The sequence below is a fragment of the Capricornis sumatraensis genome, chromosome 3, assembly GCF_032405125.1.
Source record: "Capricornis sumatraensis isolate serow.1 chromosome 3, serow.2, whole genome shotgun sequence".
Taxonomy (NCBI): domain Eukaryota; kingdom Metazoa; phylum Chordata; class Mammalia; order Artiodactyla; family Bovidae; genus Capricornis; species Capricornis sumatraensis.
In genome coordinates this window covers 157,488,428-157,514,982 of record NC_091071.1, presented here as the reverse complement: position 1 = coordinate 157,514,982, position 26,555 = coordinate 157,488,428, and the positions used below count along the sequence as shown (strand labels likewise).

General features: G+C 38.3%; 1 protein-coding gene across 3 annotated transcripts in view; it reads left to right on the top strand.

Annotated features, from left to right (window-relative positions):
• Positions 1-26,555, top strand: part of DOCK10 (dedicator of cytokinesis 10) — a 304,971-nt gene that overhangs the window by 257,852 nt on the left and 20,564 nt on the right. For all 3 annotated transcript variants that reach the window (XM_068968164.1, XM_068968163.1, XM_068968165.1), the window contains exons 29-48: positions 1,464-1,547; positions 4,341-4,437; positions 5,299-5,343; positions 6,424-6,599; positions 6,726-6,842; positions 8,505-8,616; positions 9,302-9,423; positions 9,510-9,624; positions 9,719-9,785; positions 10,010-10,057; positions 10,586-10,687; positions 12,600-12,724; positions 14,203-14,315; positions 15,449-15,586; positions 16,888-17,070; positions 17,827-17,937; positions 19,293-19,508; positions 21,032-21,089; positions 21,417-21,515; positions 25,053-25,159. In XM_068968164.1, the coding sequence (XP_068824265.1) occupies positions 1,464-1,547; positions 4,341-4,437; positions 5,299-5,343; positions 6,424-6,599; positions 6,726-6,842; positions 8,505-8,616; positions 9,302-9,423; positions 9,510-9,624; positions 9,719-9,785; positions 10,010-10,057; positions 10,586-10,687; positions 12,600-12,724; positions 14,203-14,315; positions 15,449-15,586; positions 16,888-17,070; positions 17,827-17,937; positions 19,293-19,508; positions 21,032-21,089; positions 21,417-21,515; positions 25,053-25,159 (2,235 nt within the window). The remainder of the gene's footprint in view (positions 1-1,463; positions 1,548-4,340; positions 4,438-5,298; positions 5,344-6,423; positions 6,600-6,725; positions 6,843-8,504; positions 8,617-9,301; positions 9,424-9,509; positions 9,625-9,718; positions 9,786-10,009; positions 10,058-10,585; positions 10,688-12,599; positions 12,725-14,202; positions 14,316-15,448; positions 15,587-16,887; positions 17,071-17,826; positions 17,938-19,292; positions 19,509-21,031; positions 21,090-21,416; positions 21,516-25,052; positions 25,160-26,555) is intronic.

The window sequence follows — 26,555 nt, the reverse complement described above, 5'->3', positions numbered from 1 at the left end:
AAATGAAAATATAAATGATATAGTATGTAATGAATAGGTACATTAAAAAAAACTCAGAATAAAACATAGTAAAATGGAAAGGGAAACAAAACAAACCTATGATTGACCAATCAACTGGAAACGTTGTTAGAGAAAATAACTCATGTTTATACAAGGGCATATTCCAATGGGAAATCTTCCACTTGGTATACTACCTACAGGGCTTTCCAGGTGGCACTAGTGGCAAAGAACTCGCCTGCCAGTTCAGGAGACATAAGAGACGTGGGTTCCATCCCTGGCTCGGGAAGATCCCCTGGAGGAGGTGGACAAGGGCATGGCAACCCACTCCAGTATTCTTGCCTGGAGAATCCTGTGGACAGAGGAGCCTGGCAGGCTATAGTCCATCGAGCTGCAAAGAGTGGACATGACTGAAACAACTTAGCATGCACACACGCGTACTGCCTATAACAAGATTTTATGTCCAGTCCTATCTGAGTTTGTTTGTAAAAATGAGGAGAGATTAAGAAATGTGAAACCATTAAAATGGACCCTACTGGATTCTGGATGAGAAAGAAGCCTTCTATACTGAGTGATACAGCAGCCGAGAGATTTTCCCATGTGATACATGTACTCGCACACTTGTGGATGGGTAGAATGAAACACACGTGCAGTGATGACCTCCATAAGCTAATCTACTGTAGTGCCCAAGATGCTGCATCAGGAAGCACAGTCCATGCCCACTTCACACTTTTCCACTGCAGGAACTGGCCCCTGTAGCTTGGTTACTGGTTACGTGGCCATTAGTCTTTGGGATAGAGAGCAGATGCTGAGCCGACTTGCAATGCTTGCCTGACTCCTCTAAAGCTACCTACTGCTTAAGACTCTCCTTATTACAGTTATGAGAGTGTGAAGACAGAGTAAGACAGACAGTGAGCAGCTCATGGATAGAAATCTCAGGCTGTCTTACCTTCACTCTTCAAGCTGCCTTGGCTGAAAAGAAAAGCTTTTGAAAGAGGCCAGTGAGATTGCAAAAAGTTTCCCTGACCTGTCTCTGCTGCCCCTGTTCCTACCTGATGTTGTACAGTAAATGATCTTCACCTAAGGAACTGTGGGAAAAAAATATTAAAAAAACAATAATAAAATGTAGCAAAGTGGTTAAAAAATAGACAAGTAAAAGCTAAAATTTTCTATATTAAAAGGAAAGGGCTTTGCAATATTTCATTGCAAATCTCCAAGAGATGTTTTATGAAAAATGATAAATATGGATTTGTAACTTTGTGGTGTGTGTCCTATATCTGGTATTTTAATTAGCTGCCATATGTGGATGAATGCTTAAGCATATTGTAGATATTGTTCAAACATTTATTATATAACACATTTAGTGAAATGTTATTTTGCTTCAATATTTTTAATCATCTTTTCTAACATCTTTAATGATCCTTAAAATAAAAACATCTGAATTTAAATTTTTTTTTTTTTTTTAGCGCTGCTTTACATTTATGGACCGGGGTTTTGTGTTTAAGATGGTTAACAATTACATCAGCATGTTCTCCTCTGGTGATCCCAAGGTAAGAACCACGTTCAGGCGTGATGGCTTTCTAAACTGTTGCATTACAAATAAATACACTGGTCTCTGTGTATAATCTGTCTAAAACAATAACCTATCTATTATTTGTATCAAAATAATTTATGCAATGAAAGGCAGGTTTTTAAAATGGCTCATCATCTCAGCAAGTCTCCAAGTCCTCCCCTTCATGGGGGACAAATGTACGTGGAGTTAAAGTGTTTACATTTCACTTCTATTTCTTGTGGGCTGTGAGAGGAGTGATTCTGGCTGAAATTCTTCCTCAGGTTTGCCCTGGACTGTCTTGGTTTTAGCAAGTTCCACTTCTCTAGAAATTTTCAGTCTTGGGAAAAATGGAACAGTTGATCACCTTACATAAATAGTGACTCTGTGTCGGGAGACAGGAAATAGTATTAATATCTAGGGAGCAGTGGTTCCCAAGTGTGGTTCCTAGACCAGTGATCTCAGAGCTGAGCTACTGCGGGTGGGAGCCAGAAATCTGGAATGCAGCAAGATTCCTATCACCTTCAGGTGATTTCTGTGTTCCTTCAAGTTTGATAACCACTAACCTATATAATATGGCATATGCCAGAGGGACATAAGACTGGAAATGGGCCAGACTCTGAAACTTGTATCATTAAGCTTTAAGGTTCTTAGTGTTGCAACCAACAGAAACTTACTCCACTCTGAGCGAAAGGGAATTTATTGGAAGGATATTGGGAGAACTAGGCTTGGAAAAGAGCAGAGACCAAGGCACTTCCAGGGCAAAAGAGTAATCAGAAAGGATGAACCTGGGGCCAAGGTCTGCTGCTCCTTAAATAATGAAATGGGACCATTTTTTCCCTCTTAACACTCTGCTTACATGTATACAGTGGAATATTACTTGGCCATAAAAAGTGAAATAAGGTCATTTGCAGCAATGTGGGTGGACTTCAAGATTATCTAAGTGAAGTAAGTCAGACAGAGAAAGACAAATACCATATGATACAACTTATATGTGAAATCTAATTTTTTAATACAAATAAACTTATTAGAAATGGACTCACTTTAATTTATCGTTACCAAAGAGGAAATGTGGGAGGATGTGATAAATAGGAGATTGGGATGAACATATACAGATTGCAATATATAAAATAGATATCTAATAAGGACCTACTGTATAGCGCAGGGAACTTTAGTTAATATTCTGTAATAACCTATTTGGGAAAAGAATCTTAAAAAGAATGGATATATATATGTATTATAACTGATCACTTTGCTCTACATATGAAACTAACACAACATTATAAATCAACTATACTACAATAAAAATTTTTTTAAAAAGATTTGCACTCCAGAGAGGAAGCATGTAACTGGTCTGCTTTGGGTCACATGAAAGAGAAGGCACCTGAATTAAGAGTTCCCCATTAACCTTTCCCCATCGGGAGGAAAATAAGTCCCCAAGAGAAGTCATCTAGGTATTGGGAAAGAATATAGAAATATGTTTATGAATATAGAGATAGAATATATTTATGTTTAAAGAAATAAACAAATATAGAAATTCCAAAAGTAAATAATGATCTTATTGCCATACCTCAACATGAATCTGCCACCAGTGTACACATATTCATTGTAAAGTAATTAGCCTCCAATTAAAATAAATAAATTTAAATTTAAAAATAATAGTAATGATCTTGGAGCATTTCATGTTAGGCTTAGGAGCCTGAATGTTATTTTTTAGCTGTGGAGATTTAGCTAGGAGAATTGCATGATTATATGTCATTCCGTTTTGAAAATCCAGTTCTTTCTGTACATATTTTTTGAAAGAATGTCCTTTATTAGTGCTCCAATTATGCATGAAATTTGCAGAATATCCTTTTAAGTATGATTTCAGTGACCCTAAATTATATATCTTATCAAAGACCAAATGGAACATGCTCAATGAAGAGTGATTACCGTGTAATTTAATTATGTTCCTTTTCACTTTGATGTACAAAGGATTAAGTCAAATACTACCCTTGTTTGAGATGTCAGTATTCTAAATTACTGACTAAAGTTGTCACAAATTATGAGTCTAAAATATCTGAGCAAATGAAATATATTTTTATTTTGTTAGATGTTTTTAGTGAATACAATGAATGCAAGCTAACTGAGTCTTAAAAATTGATTACTTAGTTTGCATAACAATGAAAATAGAATGGTTATGGAGTTGCTAATTGTTCCTATTTATGCGGTTGTATTAAGTTGTTTTGGATCATGTCTGCACTTCATTTATCACTGTCCAACTCAAAACATTGAGATGACAGACCTGTTTGCAAGGGCAGGGAAGGGGTGGAATGATGTACTCTCAGAATAAATGGCAGATGGAGAGAGATTTACTCTAAGTTTAGATTATCTACACCATTGTCTTTCTTAACACTGGATCTTAGAAGTTGATTTGGAGTGATCTGCCCTTCAAGCTGAGTGTAGTTGTACCTCTTAGTACATATGGTGAGGCACTGTTTTTCTCAGAGTAAATATATTTTGCTATATGCTAAAAGAAATGAAAAAATAGAACTCAATAAGATTGTATCACATAGAAGCTCAAGGTAGGTTCCAAATGAAATCAGTTCCTGAACAGGCCTTGACCAGTGTCCAAAAATAGGGTGCCTGACTACATTTACCACTTCAGAGGGGACAAAATGCTTTAAACTTAACAATGACCCAGTGGTCACACAAAAGTAACTCCACGTCCTTTTTAGAGATAAGATTCAAGTGCAGATTTTCTATTAACTTTCTTAGTGTGTGAATAATAGTCATTCTTTTGCCTCTTTTTTAGACCTTATGCCAATATAAATTTGATTTTCTCCAAGAAGTATGTCAGCATGAACACTTTATTCCATTGTGTCTCCCCATAAGATCAGCAAACATTCCAGGTAAAAAGTCCCAGATTTTTATCAGTTCCTACAAAGGGATCACATCTATTTGTTTGTCTTACCTTCTTTGTTTGTATCCCTGTTTCCTCAGTCTTCGTTTTGTCTGAAATTGTCATATGGGCATTAGACCCAGGTAATCAGGTTAAAATGCAGAAAACGATAGTGTGTGGTAAAGAGTACCGCACTGTATTTCTCCATTTTTGTTTATGTTCTCTTTTTCATCAAAGAGAAGGCCAACAAAGCCATACAATTGGTGCTTATAAATCAAAGAATGTTAACCTTGTAACTAGTGCCAAGTTATCACTGCATTAGGCAGGCTGGTTAAGACCGTCAAGGGGATCAAAATCTGTTTTAGTCATTTGGATTCTCTGTTTACTATTTACTTCCCAAGTAGCTCAGCTAGTAAAGAATCCACCTGCAATGCAGGAGACCCTGGTTCAATTCCTGGGTTGGGAATTTACCCTGGAGAAGAGATAGTTTACTATTTATCAATAAGCAAAAGGGATTGTTTACTATTTATCAGTAGCTCAGAGACCTGGCAGTCTCTTTGTAGATTTGATATTATCAATAGTAAACATAAAAACATGTTTCATAGCAAGCAGATTTCTGATAGAAGGAAAAAACAGTGCCCAAGAAGAAGGCTAAGAATTAAAATAATTCTGTTCATGACATTCTTTCTTAAGAGAAGAAGTAAACAACCAAAGCCTTGTCTTGAAAAGCAAAGCTTTATTGAAGGGATTCACTTGTATTTTAAGACAATATATTTTAATTTTTCAGTATAAATTACACATAGTTAATGAATATGGTGTTTATCTGAGTATGTATATAGCTGAACTTTTTGTTTATTTATATTAAATTCAGATCCTTTGACACCTTCAGAATCAATACAAGAATTACATGCATCAGGTAAATGAATTTTATTTTCTGTTACACTATCTCAGCATCAATAACCACTTTGTATTTTGATAATATTGATGAGTATAGACACTTCATATTTCCAGTTTCTAGATGCTAATAGTCATATCATCTAATCAAATATATAATCAAATATATAAAAATATCAAATATCATCTAATCAAAATAGGCGAAAAGTTGAGTGAGCTTTTCTTTTATCACAAATAATAAATGCTTCCTTAGTTTGAATTTTTCCATACCCTATTCTCCAGAGTTTGAACTCTTTAGTTTCCCAAAGCATCAGAAATTTCCTTAGAGTGTAACCGTACATGAAATTCCCAATCATATGTAATAATAAGCTTATTCAACGCAACTATCTTTATATGATATTTCTATCAATAAGCCACAGCCTGGTTCTAACCCTTCTCTCAAAATTGAGATCATTAGAATCATATCAGTTAATTTTTACCCCAGAAAAGTTCATAACTTGAAATAGTCTAGGCAAATTTTTTTCTAGGTATAAATGGGCAATTTGCAAGTTTTGTTTTATTTCTGGCTCCTCACTGTTACTCAGTATTTCATGGGAAAATTTATTTAACCTAAGCCCTTTGATGTTAGTTTCCTGAACTTCCACATTCCCTGAACTTCTGCCTTCAGCAGTATTTTCACAGACTGGAAAAAATCGATGTGTTTACTTTACTTCTGGTCAGATACGATTTGGAGTGTTCTAATAGTTTGTTATTCCTAACATGTAGTCCTGGGTCGGAAAGATCACCAGAGTAAGAAACGGCACCCCACGCCAGTGTTCTTGCTGGGAAAATCCCATGGACAGAGGAGCCTGGCAGGCTATGGTCCATGGGATCGCAAAAGAGTTGAACATGACTGAAGTGACTCAGCATGCACTCATGCTCTGTTTTGGATAAGAATAAACAGTATTTACTGAATGCCCCTCTTCACATTTTTCATACAAGACTGCATTGCTGAATCCCGCCTAGTAGCAAGAGGGGTTTATAGTTGTTTGTTCCACCTCTCTTGATTGTAAAGTGATCATTTGACTTTCAGTAACATGATCTCTTTACCTTCCTCACAAAGATATGCCTGAATATTCAGTCACAAATGAATTTTGCCGCAAACACTTCTTAATCGGAATTCTGCTCCGAGAAGTTGGCTTTGCTCTGCAAGAAGATCAAGATATCAGGCACTTGGCTTTAGCTGTCCTAAAAAATCTAATGGCTAAACATTCATTTGATGATCGATACAGAGAACCAGTAAGTGGTCTTTCTTTCTCCCTTCCCTAAGCACCATTTAATGGTTCACTGCATCAAGTGCCTATCAAACCTACAAGTCTATTGATTTTTATGTGAATCATTTCTTTTGACTCCTTTTCTACCTAGGAAAAGCAGGCCCAGATAGCCAGTTTATACATGCCCCTCTATGGCATGCTTCTGGACAATATGCCAAGGATTTACCTGAAAGACCTATATCCTTTTACCGTCAATACGTCGAATCAGGTAAGTTTGCATAATATTCCAAGTGTCTATTTTAATAAAGAGTTTGCTTTTATTTTATATTTTTGGCCTCAATAACCATTTTCCCCTAAATGTGAGCAAACTAAGGATTAAACAGAACAGTGCTTCTTGCTAGGTGGTTTCTCGGCGTGGGGAGGGGAGCATTGTTTGCTTTTGGTTTTTTATTCATCTGTTTTTTATTGCAGTATAACTGCTTTACACTGTTGTGTTACTTTCCGCTGTACAGTGAAGTATATCAGCCATATGCATACATATATTCCCTCCCTGGTAGACCTCCCTCCCACCCAAGCCCTTCATTTCGCCCACCCCAGGTCATCACAGAGCACTGAGCTCAGCTGTCTGTGTTATGTATACAGCAGCTATCTAGCTGTCTGTGTTGCACATGGGAGTGGACATACGGGGCTTTCCTTGTGGCTTGGATGGTACTTTCTCAATTCTTTTCACCCTCTCCTTCCCCATCCCTCCTGTGTCCACACATCCATTCTCTACATCTGCATCTCTGTTCCTACCCTGCAAATAGGTTCATCTGTACCATTTTTCTAGATTCCATATATATGCATTAATATAGGTGTTTTGAGGTGTTTATACAGTGTCTAGAAGTTAGGAACTATGTCTGGAATTTTTGTTGACCTTGGACCAGTATCAGTTACTATCTATGTAACCTTCAATAAACTATACAACTTTTTCCTCATTTATAAAATGAAACAGAATACCTCTATCACAGGGTTCTTAGGAGGATTGAATGTGTAATAGAAAACATGCATCATAGACACTGGCACATTATAACTACCTCACATCTAGTTTTTAGTAATAATATACATTTAAAAATCCATGATAATAGTGATAATCTAATCAATGAATTTATGACACCACTTATAGGTGGAATCTAAAAAATACAACAAAGTAGAGAATATGACAGAAAAAGAAGCAGACTCACAGATATAGATAACAAACTAGTGATTACCAGTAGGGAGAGGGAAGAGCCATAGGAATAGGGGTTAAGAGGTACAAAGTATTATATATAAAATTATTATACTTCTATAAGCTATAAGGATATATTGTACAACATGGGGAATGCAGCCAGTATTTTATTATAACTGTAAATTGAGTGTAACCTTTAAAACTGTGAATCCCTATGTTCTATACTTATAACATATAATATTGTATATCAATAATAGTTCAGTTAAAAATTTTTTTTAATTAGTGAACTTATCAATAGCCATTATAGTTATTTAGTCCAGGGGTCCCCAACTTCTGGGATCTAATGCCTAATGATCTGAAGTAATAATAATAGAAATAAAATGCACAATAAATGTAATGTGTTTGAATCATCTCCAAACCATCCTTCCTCCCAGGGTCTGTGGAAAAACAAAAAGATTGGGGACCACTGATCTAATCTATATCGGAAAGAGTTTCCAGTACATTGTTTAAAAATTTTTAAATCACATAAGAAATCAAATTGTGACTAAAATTAGGGTTTGACAGTATTCTCTTTCATTGCCTACTTTGGCAGAAGATTTTGCAAAAATATAAAAAATCAAATCTCACATCATCTAATTGAAAATGTAATGAAGAAAACATTTGTAGGTTTATGATGTTGAAATATGTTAATTCCCACTAATCTCTTTTGTGCTTTGAATACAGGGGTCTAGAGATGACCTCAGTACCAATGGAGGATTCCACACCCAGTCAGCTATGAAACATGCCAACTCTGCAGACACATCATTTTCTAAAGATGTTTTAAATTCTATAGCAGGTACTTCAGACCTTCCAGACAATGGTGTTTAACACTCATCTGTGTTTACACTGTACATCACTATGCTTTTTACCCACTCATTCATTGTACATAATGTATGAGGCAAAGTATTCTGCATTTATATAGCTAAAGAGTCTTGTTACATGTTTCTATGAATGTCATCCAACAACTTCCTCTTCTACTTAGTGTTCATTTCTACTTGGATTAAGAAGCAGTCTACTCCGATGTCATCAAATTGTTTCATTCTGGAAACAATCTTGATGTTTTCATTGCATACAGCCTTTTAAAATATAATAGCCCTTCCACTTCAAAGATTATTTTTAAGAACTATTTTGGAAATGTCATCTTAATTTCTTACAAACTGTCAAAAATTGGCATCCTTAAGAACTTTTATTAGGCATTTTAAAACAGAAACGTTCTTTAAAAAGCTTTGTAAGAAATCAAAGGAGCACACTTTATTTCCAGTTATAATGGTCTAAATGTTCTTAAATCCTTCATACTGGCATGGCTGTTAAAATAATATTTTAAAAGTTGCATATCTTTCATGCCAATCCCAGACTCTATTGTGTCAGCCTTTCACAATACCTGAATGATCAGCATCTTTTTGGTTCATTTTAGCTTTGTGTGTGTGTGTGCGCACCCATGCATCTCATTACCGTCTGTGTGCTGTGGCTTGTGTTTACAGCATTTTCATCAATAGCTATTTCTACAGTAACCCATGCTGATTCCAGAGCTTCGCTAGCAAGTCTTGACTCCAACCCAAGTACCACTGAGAAGAGCAGTGAGAAGACTGACAACTGTGAAAAGGTATGCCTTCCCTCCTGAATTTACCAAGCGCATTACAAGTCAGCTGTCTCCTCCTCCTCAATCCTTGTTGTTTCTTTCATCCCTAGATCCCAAGACCCTTGTCTCTGATAGGCTCAACTCTTCGATTTGACAAGTTAGATCAAGCAGAAACCAGGAGTCTTCTCATGTGCTTTCTGCACATTATGAAAACAATTTCGGAGGGTAAAGAGAGCTCTTTAAAATTAATTTAAAAAAAAAAAAAAGGAAAAAACTTTGAATTTCAAAGAGTCTCATGTTAGTTGGTGTTTCCTTTCAGAGACTCTGATTGCCTACTGGCAAAGAGCCCCCAGTCCAGAGGTGTCTGACTTCTTCAGCATCTTGGAGTAAGTATCAGAGTTGATTACTTAAGACTTTTTTTCTAGAACCTTCAAATGATTTTAGTATACCATTTTTCATTCTGAGTATCATATGGTGAATAATCTATCAATAATAATGCATAAACTATCTAAAGAAAACTGTATTTTTCTTTTAATGTACTTGGATGAACACTTTGTATAGATTTAAAGGTATGAATAATTAGAATGTGACTTATTTTTTTCCTTTCTAGCGTGTGTCTTCAAAATTTCAGATATCTAGGGAAACGGAACATAATAAGGTAATCATTTTAAATTCCAAAAGATTAGTCTGATCTTTTGAAATGAATCATATATGTGTATGTTAGAAATCTTAAAATGCAAATAGGATTTTAAGGTTGACCTCACATTAAGCAAAGTATGTTTGATGATTACACTATACCCATAGTAGATCCAAGAATAGTTAATGTTGTCCAAAGAAAAAAGCACAAAACACACATTTCTGAAAGGAAACCACATTTCATGTAGCTTTTCAACCAATTTGTCTTCATATGAATGTAACTTAGAAGATGCATATTAAAATACTTCCAATATACTAAAAAAAAAGTTAGTCTGGAATAACTGTGCTCTCATCCTTTCCCATTAGAGACAGCAGTGCCCCCCTCAGCACATTCCCTAAACCCTCAATTTCCCATTTCCAGAAGAAAATGTGGTTTTTCTCATAACATATGAAAGATTTCATTGTCCAGTAATCTCTTTGTCAGTTGCATTTTTTGTTTATATATCAGTTGCAAACACTGAACTAAGATTAAAACCAGTTTTACTTGCAGAAAAATTGCTGCTGCGTTTAAATTTGTGCAGTCCACCCAGAACAATGGAACTCTCAAAGGATCTAATCCATCCTGCCAGACTTCTGGCCTTTTGTCACAATGGTACTGTCATATTTGCTTGATATTTAAAATTATATTGTGAGTGTACATGGATGTGTATGTGCGTGTGTGTGTATTGGGCTTCTCGGTGGCTCAATGGTCAAGAATCCACTGGCAATGCTGGAGCCGAAGGAGACGCGGGTTAAATCCCTGAGAAGATTGCCTGGAGGAGGACGTGGCAGCCCACTCCAGTATTCCTGCCTGGACAGTCCCATGGACAGGGGAGCCTGGTGGGCTACAGTCCATAGGGTCACAGAGTGGGACATGACTGAAGCAATTTAGCACACCCACATGCATACATACATATATATATATATCCAGTATTCTTGCCTGGAATAGGTTGCCATTTCCTTTTCCAGGGGATCTTCCCAATCCACAGATTGAACGTGGTCTCTGTTTCCTGCATTGGCCGGTGGATTCTCACATAGGGTCAATGAGTATCTTAATTTTTTTAAGCCTGGAAAGATATAATTCCAATCAATGACTATTTTCATGTTTGCTAATCTCTTGGTGACAAAGTAAACTGTGAGGTCATATCTCCCCTTTCCTTTCAGTAATTTTAATAATTTAACCATATTCTTAGAGTTTAATGTAATTTTTTAAGGGTCAAAGGCAGTAAGGAAGCATATCTGGCCCCATAAGCTCATGTTAGTTTTTTTAGTCATCAAACTGATTTGACTAGCATAAAAAACCTAGGGGGTCATACTCCCCCACAGAAAACATTAGCCTGAAATGCTACCTTAAAGCTCCTCTGGGTCTAGTCAATCCAAATTCTTTGCTAAAGTTTTCTCCAGCTTGATTTATTCTTCCCAGGGGTATCATAATAATATACAATACGAAAATGGCTGTATTTTAGAAAGAATTTTAGAAAGTAATATGGAAGTAGTAAATGGCTAATAAATCATTGAATAAATTTTGCCTCTTTATCCATGGGGACCACTTGAGTGGCCCCCTTATGAGAAAGCAAATAAAAAATGTAATGGGCATGTTTTGGCAATTGGTAGTAGGAGAGAGGACCATAAACAATGACTTTAATGATGATCGTAACCCAGCTGAGGTCACTGCAGTTTAGAGGGTGTCTGGTAAGTTAGATTTCAGGGTCCTCCCTGAACACCTCCTGATTTTTTCCCCAAATCCCTTCCCCAAAACCATGGCTTTTCCTCCAGGAGTTATAGACAGAAGGAGACTAGAAGTAATTCAGTCTCAAAGTTTAAGCCATACAGCCCCAAACCCATTATTCCCTATAGCTGCAGAAATGACCCAGACTCTCTTGGCTACTGAAAACCAAAGTCAGATTTCCTGGGCCCCAATCCACTCAGAGCACTTCAGAAGTAAGACAAAGAGAAAACCATTGCTTGTTTTTGAGGCTTGACTCTTCAGTATCTCTTCCTCCAAATACTAAGAAGTAAGAGTCAAAGAGTTGTTTCAGACCAAATTTTACTTTTTTATATTTTACCCCCTAAAAATAATTGATACCAATTGAGTTATGTAGTATTGTACTTTATAAATGTTCATCACTATGCCTTCCTGAGCAACCAATACGTTGGTTACAAGCAACCAACATAATATCTGTGGAATCCCATGATTTCATCAAATAATAATGAATATGATTGTGCAGAATTTAATTCTGTATCTATTATTTTGGCAGATGAATTCTTTACTACTAGTGCCACCTGGGAAACCCATTATCCTGTAGTATCTATTATCATTCTGAACCCTTTTTTGGCTTAAATAAAATTTCTCCAAAAGTACTTTTAAAGTTTCTGTCATCATGTCACCCCATAATTAATGGTTTTTCATAAAAAGTCTCATTTTTCACAAAAAAATGTTAATATGACACAATCAAGAGAATTTGAAAAAACATTTGGTTTTCATATCCCTACGACTTTAACCATTTTTCTCACTTCATTTCCAGGATGCACACCACTTCCAGTCATGAAGGACAGAAGCAGCACAGATCACAAACTTTACCAATAATTCGAGGCAAAAATGCACTTTCTAACCCCAAACTCCTCCAGATGTTAGACAATACCATGACCAGTAAGTAGACCAGAAACAATAGCAACAAGATGGTTATCGTTTTTCTCTAGACACGTGCTGGAAATAAATTCATTATGTTTCAGAATGTAGGGAATGTTGCTGTGCCCCTGAGACCACTGGTTTTCAGGCTTGCTGTAGCCCTGGGAATGTTCCTGAGAGGAGAGAATCAGCAGGGAGTAGTTTAAAAATATAGTGTCCTGGGACTTCCCTATTGGTCCAGTGGTAAAGACTCTGAGCACGGGGCATGGGTCGGATCCCTCAGTGGGGAACCAAGTGACTCTGGCATTGTGAGAGTTACGGTGGCCTCTCTCAACCTGATTATCATCCACTCTGGGAAGAGGAAAAAGTTGCCTGTGTCCTAGAAGCAGCAGGTGTGCCATCTTGAACCCAGTGTTGCACACATTCTAGGTGTCAATGAGATAAAAAACGAGATCCAGTGTTTTCATATCATGTAAGTGTTCTTGATTACGGACACGTGACCAAAGTTAGCTATTTGACAGTATTTGCCTTAACTTGTAAATACATTTAGTACCTTTCTGAAGAGGTCATTCATGCAGATCATCCACTCAAACTCTACATTTGATGTATTAACCTGGAGCATAAACTTGACCCAGACCAATTATGGAGGAAATAAGACTATACGGAAAGCTGAACCAATGGAAAAGAAGTGGGAAATAAAGAACAGACTACTCTGATTCTTTAGAAATTCCATACCTGACCAATGCAAAGGGCACACACACTGTCTTCACTGGTTCAAGCTACTGAAACAAGATGCCTCAGACTGTGTAGCTTAAACAAAAAATATTTACTTCTCCTAGTTCTAGAGGGTAGGAGATCCAAGATCAAGGTGCCAGCAGATTTGATGTCTGGTAGAATCCTGCCTTCCAAATGGCTACCTTCTTTCTGTGTCTTCACATGGTGGAGATAGAAATGATCCCTCTGGTATCTCTTTTTAAAAGGGCATTAATCCCAATCATGAAGGCTCCATTCTCCATACTTTTCAAAGACTCCACCTCCACATACCATCATATTGTGGATTAGGGCTTTGATCTATGAATTTGCTTTTTGATATGTTCTGACTCAAGGGACATGAGTTTGAGCACACTCTGGGAAATAGTGAAGGGTGGGGAAGTCTGATGTGCCACAGTCCATGGGGTTGCCAAGAGTCAGACATGACTTAATGACTCAGCAGCAACAACAATATGAATTTTGGGGGAAACACGCCTATTCAGTCTATAGCATCCACTAAAAACGCTGTCTAGTATTCTTGCTTCAGCCGATAAAGAAATTGAATAAATTTACTAAATTACTCATCAAAACACCAGTGAAGATTGTATGTCTATAGGTTGTATATTGCATCTACATTGTACATATTGTATATATGTTGTATATGACTATGTTGTAATAGAAGAAAGTTTTTAATAGGGTACAAAGACTTGTCTCAGACCTTTATGCATTTTCTACTTTGGACTTTGTAGGCAACTCTAATGAAATAGACATTGTGCACCACGTGGACACAGAGGCCAACATCGCTACAGAAGTTTGCCTGACTATTCTAGACCTGCTGGCCCTCTTCACTCAGGTCCACCAGGTGAGTGTGACCACAGCATCTTCCGCAACATGATAAAACTAAAGATGGAAGTGTCATGTGAAGTCAAGACCATGTTTTTAAGACATTTAATGAAACCCATTAACCTTCCATAAATCAACCTGTGAGTGGAAAGCATCTTAAAGATGACATTCAGAATTCATCAGTTCAGTTCAGTTCATTTCAGTTGCTCAGTCGTGTCCGACTCTTTGTGATTCCATGAACTGCAGCACGCCATGCCTCCCTGTCCATCACCAACTCCCGGAGTCCACCCAAACCTGTGTCCATTGAGTCGGTGATGCCATCCAACCATCTTATCCTCTGGTGTCCCCTTCTCCTCCTGCCTTCAATCTTTCCCAGCATCAGGGTCTTCTCCAATGATTCAGCTCTTCATATCAGATGGCCAAAGTATTGGAGTTTCAGCTTCAACATCAGTCCTTCCAATGAACACCCAGGACTGATCTCCTTTAGAATGGACTGGTTGGATCTCCTTGTAGTCCAAGGGACTCTCAAGAGTCTTCTCCAGTACCACAGTTCAAAAGCATCAATTCTTCAGCTCTCAACTTTCTTTATAGTCCAACTCTCACATCCGTACATGATGACTGGTAAAACCATAGCCTTGACTAGACAGACCTTTGTTGGCAAAGTAATGTCTCTGCTTTTGAATATGCTGTCTAGGTTGGTCATAACTTTCTTTCCAAGAAGTAAGCGTCTTTTAATTTCAAGGCTGTAATCACCATCTGCAGTGATTTTGGAGCCCCCAAAAATAAAGTCTGGTACTGTTTCCACTGTTTCCCCATCTATTTCCCATGAAGTGATGGGACCAGATGCCATGATCTTCATTTTCTGAATGTTGAACTTTAAGCCAATTTTTTCACTCTCCTCTTTCACTTTCATCAAGAGGCTTTTTAGTTCCTCTTCAATCACTCAGTCTTGTCCAACTCTTTGCAACCCCATGAACTACAGCACACCAAGCCTCCCTGTACCTCACTATCTCCCGAAGTTTTCCCAAGTTCATGTCCATTGAGTTGGTGATTCTATCTAACCATCTCATAGCCAGTTCAGAGAAAATATTTTTTGAAAGAATACAGGTATCCTTTCACTCATCCTAAATAAGTGCTGTGTTGAATTTCCAGAGACAACTCCAACAATCTGAATGTCAGAATTCAATGATGAAAAGGGTCTTCGACACCTACATGCTCTTTTTCCAAGTCAACCAATCAGCTACCGCACTGAAGCACGTGTTTGCCTCCTTGAGGCTGTTTGTGTGCAAGGTAAGAGTCCAGGTTCCTTGGAGAGCTCAGTGAACTGTTTATTACTGACACTGGAAGTGTTAGTCACTCAGTGTGTCTGACTCTTTGTGACCCAATGGACTGTAGCCACCAGGCTCCTCTGTCCATGAAATTCTTCAGGCAAGAATAGTGTAGTGGGTTGCCAAGCCCTTCTCTGAGGGATCCTCCCAACCCAGGGATTGAACCCAGGTCTTCTGCATTGCATGCAGATTCTTTACCATCTGAGCCACCAGGGATGCCCATTACTGACAGTAAACAAGCATTAATCCTTACGTCTCTCAGCAGGGTGGAAAGAAGGTTTGTTTGATTCTATGTTGATTTATTTGGTTTTACTGGACTGTTGATTCATGGTCTCAGAATAAGTTCACAGCCTTGATGGCCTATCTGCTGGATATAAAAAAGGAATAAAATTGGCATTTGGCTTCCAATTCTTTGGGTTCTCAGTGTTTTTGGCAGAGAGTTAGGTAAAATGTACCCCATCAACTGTGATGTTAAATTGTTCCACTTCAGAAGAGTCGCCTTTGAGGACCTGTGGTTTTACTATGTGGAGTGAATAGAAACTATCTCAAAGCTCTCATTCTGTTGCTTTGAGTAATCATCCCATATTGATGCAAAGGATACTTACAACATGTTATTTAGTCACTCAGTCATGTCCGACTCTTTTGTGACCCCATGGACCCTGCCAGACTCCTTGGACATGGGATTTCCCAGGCAAGAATTCCCAGGAAGTGGGTTGCCATTTCCTCCTCCAGGGGATCTTCCTGACCCAGAGATCGAACCTGCAGCTTCTGCATTGGCAGGTGGGTTCTTTACCACCGAGCCGCCATGAAAGCCCCAATACTAGCATGCTGCTGCTGCTGCTGAGTCGCTTCAGTCGTGTCCAACGCTGTGCGACCCCATAGACGGCAGCCCACCAGGCTCCCCCGTCCCTGGGATTCTCCAGGCAAGAACACTGGAGTGGGTTGCCATTTCCTTCTCCAATTCATGAAAGTGAAAAGTGAAAGTGAAGTCGCTCAGTCGTGTCCGACTCTTAGCGACCCCATGGACCACAGCCCACCAGGCTCCTCTGTCCATGGGATTTTCCAGGCAAGAGTACTGGAGTGGGCTGCCATTGCCTTCTCCAATAGACTTTGGTAAATAAAGTTATCCTCTTCCACCTACAAATGGTAGAAAAGGTCTAGGTTTTTTTAAAAAAAGGATTTTGTTCTAAGGAATTTTCAAATAGAATGAACAGAGCGAAATGAAGGAATTTGCTCATTTCACCAGCACTTCTGTCTCCATAGTTTCCTTCAGCATTTTTCCAAGGGCCTGCTGACCTGTGCGGATCATTCTGCTATGAAGTCCTCAAATGCTGTAACCACAGGTCACGGTCAACTCAGATGGAAGCATCAGCGCTTCTATACTTCTTTATGAGGAAGAATTTTGAATTTAACAAGCAGAAGTCGATTGTACGGTCACACTTACAAGTAAGTGCTGCCAGTTTTCATTAATGTTGTTAAAACCACTCATCTGTTTCAGCATTGATACAAGCTTCCTGTTTCCAGAGCAACTAGATCCCCATTCCTTCATCAGATCCTCTTTAAGGATGCTCATCACACTCAGCTCAGATTCACAGAAAGAGGCAGCTGGACAGAAATTAGCAAAGTCCATAATTCCACTTGTACTTTTCCTTTTTTCTGCTGGGGAATAAATAGAATCATATGGAACAGAGGTCCCCAACCCCAGTTTGGTCGATGGCCTGTTAGGAACTGGGCCACAAAGCAGGAATTGAGGGGAAAGCAAGCGAGTGAAGCTACATCTGTATTTACAGTCACTCCCCATCGCTTCCTTTAGTGCCTGAGCTCATGCTCAGGGCTCTCACTGATTCTGCATTATGGTGAGCTATATAGTTACTTCATTATGTATCACAATGTAATAATAACAGAAATAAAGTGCACAATAGATGTGGTGTGCTTGAACCATCCCAAAACCATCCCCCCTGCCCCTGTCTTCCACAAAACTGGTCCCTGGGGCCAAAAAGGTTGCAGACCACTGATAATAGACTACACAACTTGAGAAACCATGACTATTTCGAGGATGCCAAATTCCACCAGATTCTGAGCATATTCGTTGGGCCTTCAGGGATAAATTCATGATATATCCACCCATCTCAATGGTTTTCTTTACACCTACTATTTTGGAGTTACTTACTTTTGAGGTTCCATTTTTCTTTTCTCTTTCAGCTCATCAAGGCTGTAAGCCAGTTGATAGCTGATGCTGGCATTGGAGGCTCTCGTTTTCAGCATTCCCTTGCTATTATCAATAATTTTGCTAATGGAGACAAGCAAATGAAAGTAAGAAATGCATTGTGGACTTTTTTTTAAGGAATTGGGAATAAACTAAGCGTTGGATTCTTTTTAGGAGATGTCAAAATGACAAAAAATCACAAATTCTGCATTTTGTTTATTGACACTTTGAGTCCTGACATTGAGTTGGCTTCCACTTTGAGCATGTAATCTGTTAAGTGATATTACCAAGGTATGGGGCTGAATGATATGGAACAATAAAACTAACCACATATATCAAATACATATATATGCATATATATATGTATATATATAAAGCACAGTGATTCTCTCATAATCTTATTCTTGGTCAAATTCATTTTACTTTTCTTTTAGAACTTTGTGGGGAGATCTCCTTCAATCATTATACTGAAAAGTCCTGGGGTAGAGCCTGGTGACAGGCATGAGTGAACCCAGGGATTAAAATAAAGTTTTCAGATCTCTTTCCCCTATCGTCTCTACTTTTTTGCCTCTCTGTCTCTCAGTTCAATTTTCTTCTTCGTTTACTTCATTTGCAGGTAGGCTGTCTCCATGAGCTTACTCTCTCAGAAATTCTGAGGACACTGGTAGTAATCTGTGAGTGGGAAATTAAAGTCCCTAGACTGAGTCTCTTTGATCCAACCTTGTATCATATGCCCAATCCTTAAACCAATCACTGTGACCTGGGGTATCAAAGAATACCCAGGCCAGTATCATGTCCAGCCCTGGTACCTGGGAAGGAAGTGGTGTTATTGTTCAGTCACTAAGTTGTGTCTGACCATTTGCAACCCCATGAACTGCAGGACACCTCCGTCCTTCACTATCTCCCAGAGTTTGCTCAAATTCATGTCCATTGAGTCAGTGATGCTGTTTAACCATCTCATCCTCTGCTATCCTCATCTGCTTTTGCCTTCAATCTTTCCCAGCATCAGGGTCTTTTCCAATGAGTCAGCACTACTCATCAAGTGGCCAAAGTACTGGAGCTTTAGCTTCAGCATCAGTCCTTCCAATGAATATTCAGGGTTGATTTCCTTTAGGATTGACTGGTTTGATCTCCTTGCAGTCCAAGGGAAGGAAGCAGACACTTGCAAATCACATGAACCAGAGCCAGAGAGGACGCTAGATGATGTCAAAGGACAGTTAGGATGCTATCACTAGAAGAAGATAGGCTAGAAGACTAAGTGGACGCTACTATGACTCATCTTCAAATGTGCACAACCGCAATCACAATACATGGAATTTATCCACAGAGAATATACGTATTTGTGAACAGTGTATAGAATGCACCAGACCATGATGCCAGGCCATAGCTAAAAGCATAACTTGAAGTGAGTTAACTTGTGAAATCTAAACAGATAATGACCCAGGCTCTCTGTTTTCCAAAGAACAGCAATTTCCCAGCAGAGGTGAAAGACCTGACTAAACGAATAAGGACTGTTTTGATGGCCACGGCTCAGATGAAGGAGCATGAGAAGGATCCAGAGATGCTGGTGGATCTCCAGTACAGCCTGGCAAACTCCTACGCCAGCACCCCTGAGCTGCGGAGGACCTGGCTAGAAAGCATGGCCAAAATTCATGCAAGAAATGGAGACTTATCTGAGGTGATCAGCAAAGACTCGGTCCTTCTTTGTCAGCATAGTCCTCTTAATCAGGACCATTGGATTGTCATTTATATCAGGAATATAAAAAGTTACCATATTCCCCAACTGATGTCAATACGACCTGATTTTATTGGATTGACCAAAACGTTCATTTGGGTTGCTCTCTAAGAGCAGATGGAAGACCCCAAATGAACTTTTTGGCCAACCCAATATGTTATGTGCAATACATTTGCATGTAAGATTCAAGGATACCTGACTCCACGTAAATGATATCAAATAAAAGCCAGAGTCTAGGGGGACCAGCTGCAGTTGTCGGGTGTGCAGTGGAGACGAAATGCTAAAGCCTGAGGCTAGGGAGGATGATTGTAAGGGTATCTGGAAATTTAAAGTTATATAAGTTACTGTTGTGTGTGTTAGAACTTCCTCCCTGGAATTAGAGTGAAATGGAGAAACTTACCATCATGGTGAGTAAAGGCAGTTTCGAGTACTCTGTCCTCATGTGCGTCTCATCGAACTAGCAATAGAAAGGTTCACAGTTCTCAGGGCCAAGTTGATGAGAGGCCACTGTGTGACAGTTAGAAATCATAGCTAACCTTTCTATGTCTGTTTAAACACTGGTGGATTTGCGGGCAACAACTCACAGCACCCATGTGGGGCAGTTCCAGACACTCAGAGGGAAAGTTCTGCTTTGTTCCCAAAATTTTGCCTGCTTTGGGAAGAGATGAGCTTGCCCAAGAAACCTGTAATTCTTCTAAATGCAGGGCTCTGGGATGGGTGTAGATCTGAGCAGAGGCCTCACTGGATAGCAGTTTGGTGAGGACAAAGATGAGCAGCTCCAATTCCCTTGGACCACCCTGAATGTGGAGAAGTTCCCCACAAAACTTCGAAAGGAAATGCTGAAGTTATTTGGATTCTTCAGCCGCTCAGCATCTAGTGTGTGTTCAGCAATGTTCTAGGGCTTTGCAAGAGATTTTAAAGAGCAATAAAATGTCACTCAGATAATCTGGTTGAAGAAAGCATACCCGATACAGTAGGTCACACTATTTCACCAACTGCCGCCTCTTGAGGCTGCCATTTAAAGATGACAGAAATTCTAAGGCGGGGGGGCCATGGCTGGAGGTTAAAAAAAAAAGTAAGAAGACAGCTTATTTCACTTCCAATTTCTATCCAGATGCTATTTAGAGAAAGAGGAGAAACATAGCTATTATTGCAGGAAGATAATTCTGTAGAAAAGTTCTTCAAGTCAGCTCATTCACCTACCTGTAAACTAAATCAAGAAAAGCAAACCAAAAAAAAAAAACAAACAAACAAACAAATATGCTTTTTATTCTTGAGGGTGTACTTTTTGGAAATCTAATTGATTCTTACTTTCGATTCTACCATGAAAAGGATTTCTCTGCATATTCTGATTTGGAATACAGACCCTCCTGGGAGGATTAGTTTGCATTAGACTGCTGGTAAAGTCTTTAGTATGAGATAGATGGTAAAATCTTCCTCTCACACTATTTGCTTTTCTCTTACAGGCGGCCATGTGTTACATCCATATAGCTGCCCTCATCGCAGAATACCTGAAAAGAAGGGGTAAGATGACCAAGTGTGGGGAGAAATCAATATGTCAAAACCTGATAAATAAACTGATACATACAATGTATTTATTAGTTTTAAATTTGATTAATCTCAGTGTTTTAGCAGTGTTAATTTTCACAGATATTTTTAATGACGCTGTACTCTTAAGTTTTACCGTTCTCTCCACCCCATCATCATGTTTATTTTATGCACAACCAGGCTAACTGGTCCACTTCTTAGTTCCAAATGAGAAGGCTTCATTGGTTAACGATTCATAGTTTCATAAGCTTGAATTAACATAAACTTGTAACAATGTCCTAACTTCGTCTTGCACTGCCATAGGTTACTGGAAAATGGAAAAGATTTGCGTACCATCCCTGCTCCCGGAGGATGTCCACCCTTGTGATAGCAACCCATTACTAACAACTCCCAGTGGAGGAAGTGAGTGATTTAACTGGACACCTTTACCCTCAGGGCACGATACAGAGGAAACCAAGTCCTGATTCAGTTTCACTCCAGTGAAACTTTTAAATGTATTCCCAAAAGCAAAATCTGTCTTGGACCTACATAACTTACTCTGTTGAAACCCAAAGTTCTTACCATTCAGAAGTTCCATCATCAAACTTTATGAAGTTTAGGGACCTCGAGAGTTCTCAGCAAAAAGAAGTGCATCTTATATAATATTATGGCCATGTTTTGTTATCAATTTGCATGCTAGACTGTCTTTGGGATTCTATTCTGAAATGGATGAATTGTTTAAAATTGCAAGAGAAATCCTTTTACTGTTGAAATGTCATATAACTGTTTATTCAAAATAAGGAGTGCAGAAAAGTGACATATAAATATAGTATATATACAGGACTGTGGGCTTTGGAGCTGACTCTGTGGTAAAGAATCCACCTGTATTGACAGGAGATGCAGGTTTGAATCTTGAGTTGGAAAAATCCCCTGAAGTCGGAAGTGGAAACCCACTCTAGTATTCTTGCTTGGAAAATTCAATGGACAGAGGAACCTAGCAGACTACAGTCACATGGGGCCACAAAGTTGGACACGACTGAGCAACTGAGCATGTACACACACTATCAGGACTATAGCTATAATTTACATGCTTCAGTTTAAGTATACATTGATTCTGACAAGTTATAACATATAGTAATTTACAGTATAATCTTCCTTTAATTAAAAATATTCCATCTTTAACATCTGATAAACATTTTGTAACAATAACCAAAGAATTATTCTTTGTAAAAAAGAAAAAAACAATGTATCCTTGTAAAGTTTTGCTCAAACCCAGTTTATGAACTTCAATCTATCTCATAATACTGTCTTAACTTTCAAAATGAAATGGAAAACTCAGTGTATGAACATGAGAAACAAATATTTAAATGTTTAGATTAAAATATCTAAACAAAAGGGAAATGGACTTTGGTTATATTATTTTGGAAACATAATTGGTCCCTTATTCTTTTAAATATGTATATATCTCCCAAAGAGTTTCAGTGGATTTTGCAAATAAGATATTTGAACCAAATGACCAAAGTGAATTCTGAGACAGTATGCTCATTTGTTTGAGGGCCTTGAAGAAGACACCAGACTTGGCCTCATACTTCATGTCCATGATAAAATTCAAGGGTCTCCTTGCTCAATTTCATGCTTCCTATTTATACAGGCAAGTCATCAAAACCATCCTTGTTTTATTTAACATGCCCTTCCTCCTCATCTTTTTTTTTCATAATCAGATACCATACAGTTCCATAAAAACTATTTTGAGAAACCTGATAAAACTAGGTGTCAGTTTGAGAAGTTGTGGGAACTTGTAGCCCAAAATGTTGTCTAAATCTTGAATATTCAAAAAAAGATCCAAATACATTTAGACCAATGATGATATCGGAATAATATATCCATTGAGAAAAATATATATACCTATTGACCTTTGGACAATGAGAAGGTTGGGACACCCAACCCCCGGGGATAACTTTACAGTTGGCGCTGCATACCCACGTCCATTGATTTGACCAACCACAGACAGTGGCGTGCTGCAGTATGTACTTACTGAAAAACATCTGCATTTTAGTGGACCCATACAGTTCAAATCTGTGTTGTTTAAGGGTCAACTGTATGTGTTTTATAAACTTTAAATATTGAAGGTGATTATTTATGATGCATTAGCAATCTGTATTCATTGCCGTACACCTGAAGCTCATTGGCATGTATTTGAAGTCTTCAATGTATTTCTATGTTGTGATGTTTCTAAGTCAGAGAAGTAAACTGTCCCTTCACTGCAGTGCACACATGATAAGAAGACAGTTGGCCCTCTGTATGCAGGAATTCCAGATCTGCAGATTCAACCAACCACTCCATCAGTGAGAATCCATACATACAGAGGGCTCATCCTACTGTGTCGTTTAAAATAAAGGACTTGAACATTTGTGAGAAGGAAGTGTTAGTCCCTCAGTCATGTCCGAATCTTTACTAGGCTTCTCTGTCAATGGAATTCTCCAGGCAAGAATACTGGAGTGGGTAGCCATTCCCTTCTCCAGGGGATCTTCCCAACCCAGGGATCAAACCCAGGTCTCCTGCATTGCAGGCAGATTCTTTACCGTTTGAACCATCTGGGAAACCCAACATTTATTTGGTGGTGTTGGGTCTTAGTTGTGGTGTGTGCAATCTTTAGTTGTGGCATGCAAACTTAGCTGTGGCATGTAGTATCTAGTTCCCCGACCAAGAATCAAACCAGGGCCCCTTGTATTGGGAGTGCAGAGTCTTAACCATTGGACCACCAGCATTTGTAGAGTTTAATATCTCTTGGGGGTCCTGGAATTGATTCTCTGTGGATATTGAAGAAGAACTATAGAGGTGAATGTAGATGACTCCAGAAAATACAGCTTCTTCAGTTGTACTAACAACCATCATCGTCCAGGAAGTACTATGTCATGGCTTTTCCTGCTCTATTCAAGCCTCATATATTTTAATATGCTTGATTACCAAACAAAAATGCTAATAAAAAGTTGGAAAGTAGAATTTTTAATACAAAGATTCAATTGCAATAATTATTATCCTTATCATTTCTAGCATGTTTTGGGGTGATAATTTAGTCACATAGCCAATGACCTGATTATTAAAAATGTAAATATACACAAAAGTATTAATTATAACTTAAAATGCACTTGCTCCAAGGTAGGCAACTGCAGTAAGTTCTGTGTTGTGGAAGTATCTCAATTAATTGCCAGTAAGGAGTCTATGTGTTAGATGCTGTTATCCCTGCCTCTTTACAGGTGATAGGACCTAAAGAAGTTAGGCAATCTGCCCCAGATCTCCCTGGTTAGCTTGTGATGGGGCCATGTTCAAGGGCTGGTCTGTCACTCCAGACTGTGCTCTTAACCTCTCATATTCCTTTAACGTTCTGATCTGACCCCTGTCTGGACACATTACTTATTATCAACTATTTTCATATGCATCTGCAGAGTTCCATCTTTCTTAGTCTTGGTGCCCATGAAGCTAAGAAATCTTGAGAAGCTTTCTAAATAATGCGAAAGAGTGAAAGTTAGTGAGTACTCTGTATTGTCTTTAGAAGGCAGTGATGACCGGGTGTTTTCTCAAATACTAATGATTTGAATCCTTTCAGCATCCTTGAGATTAGATATTAATGTCTCTGATTTAACAAACAAGGGATACAGACTCCAAAAAGCTAATTAAACCGGAACATTGAAGTACATCAGTCCACAAGCCTGTGTTCTGTCCATAACCCCATAATAGCTCCTTAGAGAAAGCAGGTCAGCTGAGAACAATACAAAAATTATTAAAAAGGGAAAACTGGTTGCCTGGAAGAGTATTTATCAACAGTCATAATCTAACTATCTCATTGATGTATGAGTGTTAGAACCACCACAGGTAACATCATGTAACACAAAGTCACTATTTAATCCAAGCAGGATTTGGCTCAAATAATAATGTTGTATTTTCCTTTGTCCTCTTCAGGCATGTTCTCTATGGGCTGGCCAGCTTTTCTGAGCATTACACCAAATATTAAAGAAGAAGGGGCAATGAAAGAAGATTCGGGCATGCAAGACACACCATACAATGAGGTTAGATGAAAATTATAGAATATATTGTAATTAAGTAAGAAGATACATTGAGTTGTAACATTAAACTAAGTAGGAAGGAGAAGATCTCATTCCAAAATCAAAGTTACCCTATAACATGACTTAGGCAAAATAAAATGCAAGCTAAAATTAAGCTAGATTAATAGATATCAGATTCCACTGATGAAGTGTAATGTGCAATGAAAATTTAAGCTAACTTTTAATTCTCTAAGATGGACCCAAATTTATACAATCGCTCTTCTACAAAATATAAAAGCTCTGGTCTTTTGGTAAATATGGTAAGGGATGCTGAAAATTGTTTGAGCTGGTCAATTTTTTTAGTGCATTGGAAAATTTATTAGCAAGTCGACTTAAACAAAAAGTCTCACTAGTTTCTGCAGAAAACCTCCTGGTATGCAGACTACAGTTATTTTTTCAAAAGAAGCTTTCTACCAGGAGTTACTTAGCAACAATTCAAGTGAAGAAAATAGAGCTCCCCTCCTCAAGGAAATAAAATATTTCAAAACCTAATTTTTATTCATAATATTACATAGGTTTAAAAAAGGATTCAGAAAACAAATCTTGGGGGACATGTTAAAGAAATCTTACATAAGGCTGTACATTAATTTAATGTATGTTGCAAATAGTAAATGTAACTACACATTTGCATTAACTATTTCAAACTGTTTAAAATCTTTTCTGAAAAGACACTGAAAACATTCCAGCAGTATTATCCACTTGCTTTAGAAAGTATATAATTTGGTTCAGTTGAACATTTATTAAGCTCTTAGTATATGTGAGACATTGAGACAAAGATAAATAAGGCAAATTTATTTGGAGAGACAAAGATAATAAGGCATAATCCCAGTTCTTGAAGAGTTTAGAATCTTGTGAAAGATAAACATCCTTCAAGGTGGAGGTAACCACTCTAAGACCCAGTAGCTAAATCTAGGCATCATCTACAGCTGCAGTTAAAAAGGGAATAATTTTTTACATGACAATAATTAGAATGCAGATGATGGAACATAAATAAAAGCTCTGCAGACTTTTGCACTGGGTCTTGACATTTGCTAGGACTTAAAAAGCGTAAGATGAGAAACTAAGGTTCTCAAAAGAGCAGCAGCAACATCACAGGCAAATGCGTGCAAATTACAAAGCATCCTAAGAATGGTGTGGTACCATCTGGTACAGCCAAAGTGCCAAGTCCATGCCACGTTGCTGAAGGAGAGGGCCACTGAAAGGGAGGTTGGTTCCTGATTCTGGAGCTCCTTCAATGTCATGCTAGAGAGTTTAGGGAGCAGTTCATAGGCACTGGAAAGGTTTGGGGCAGTGGCAAGCTCATGATCAGGTTGATGTCTTTGGAAGAAAGATTACTAGAGAGCTACACACAGGACCAGTC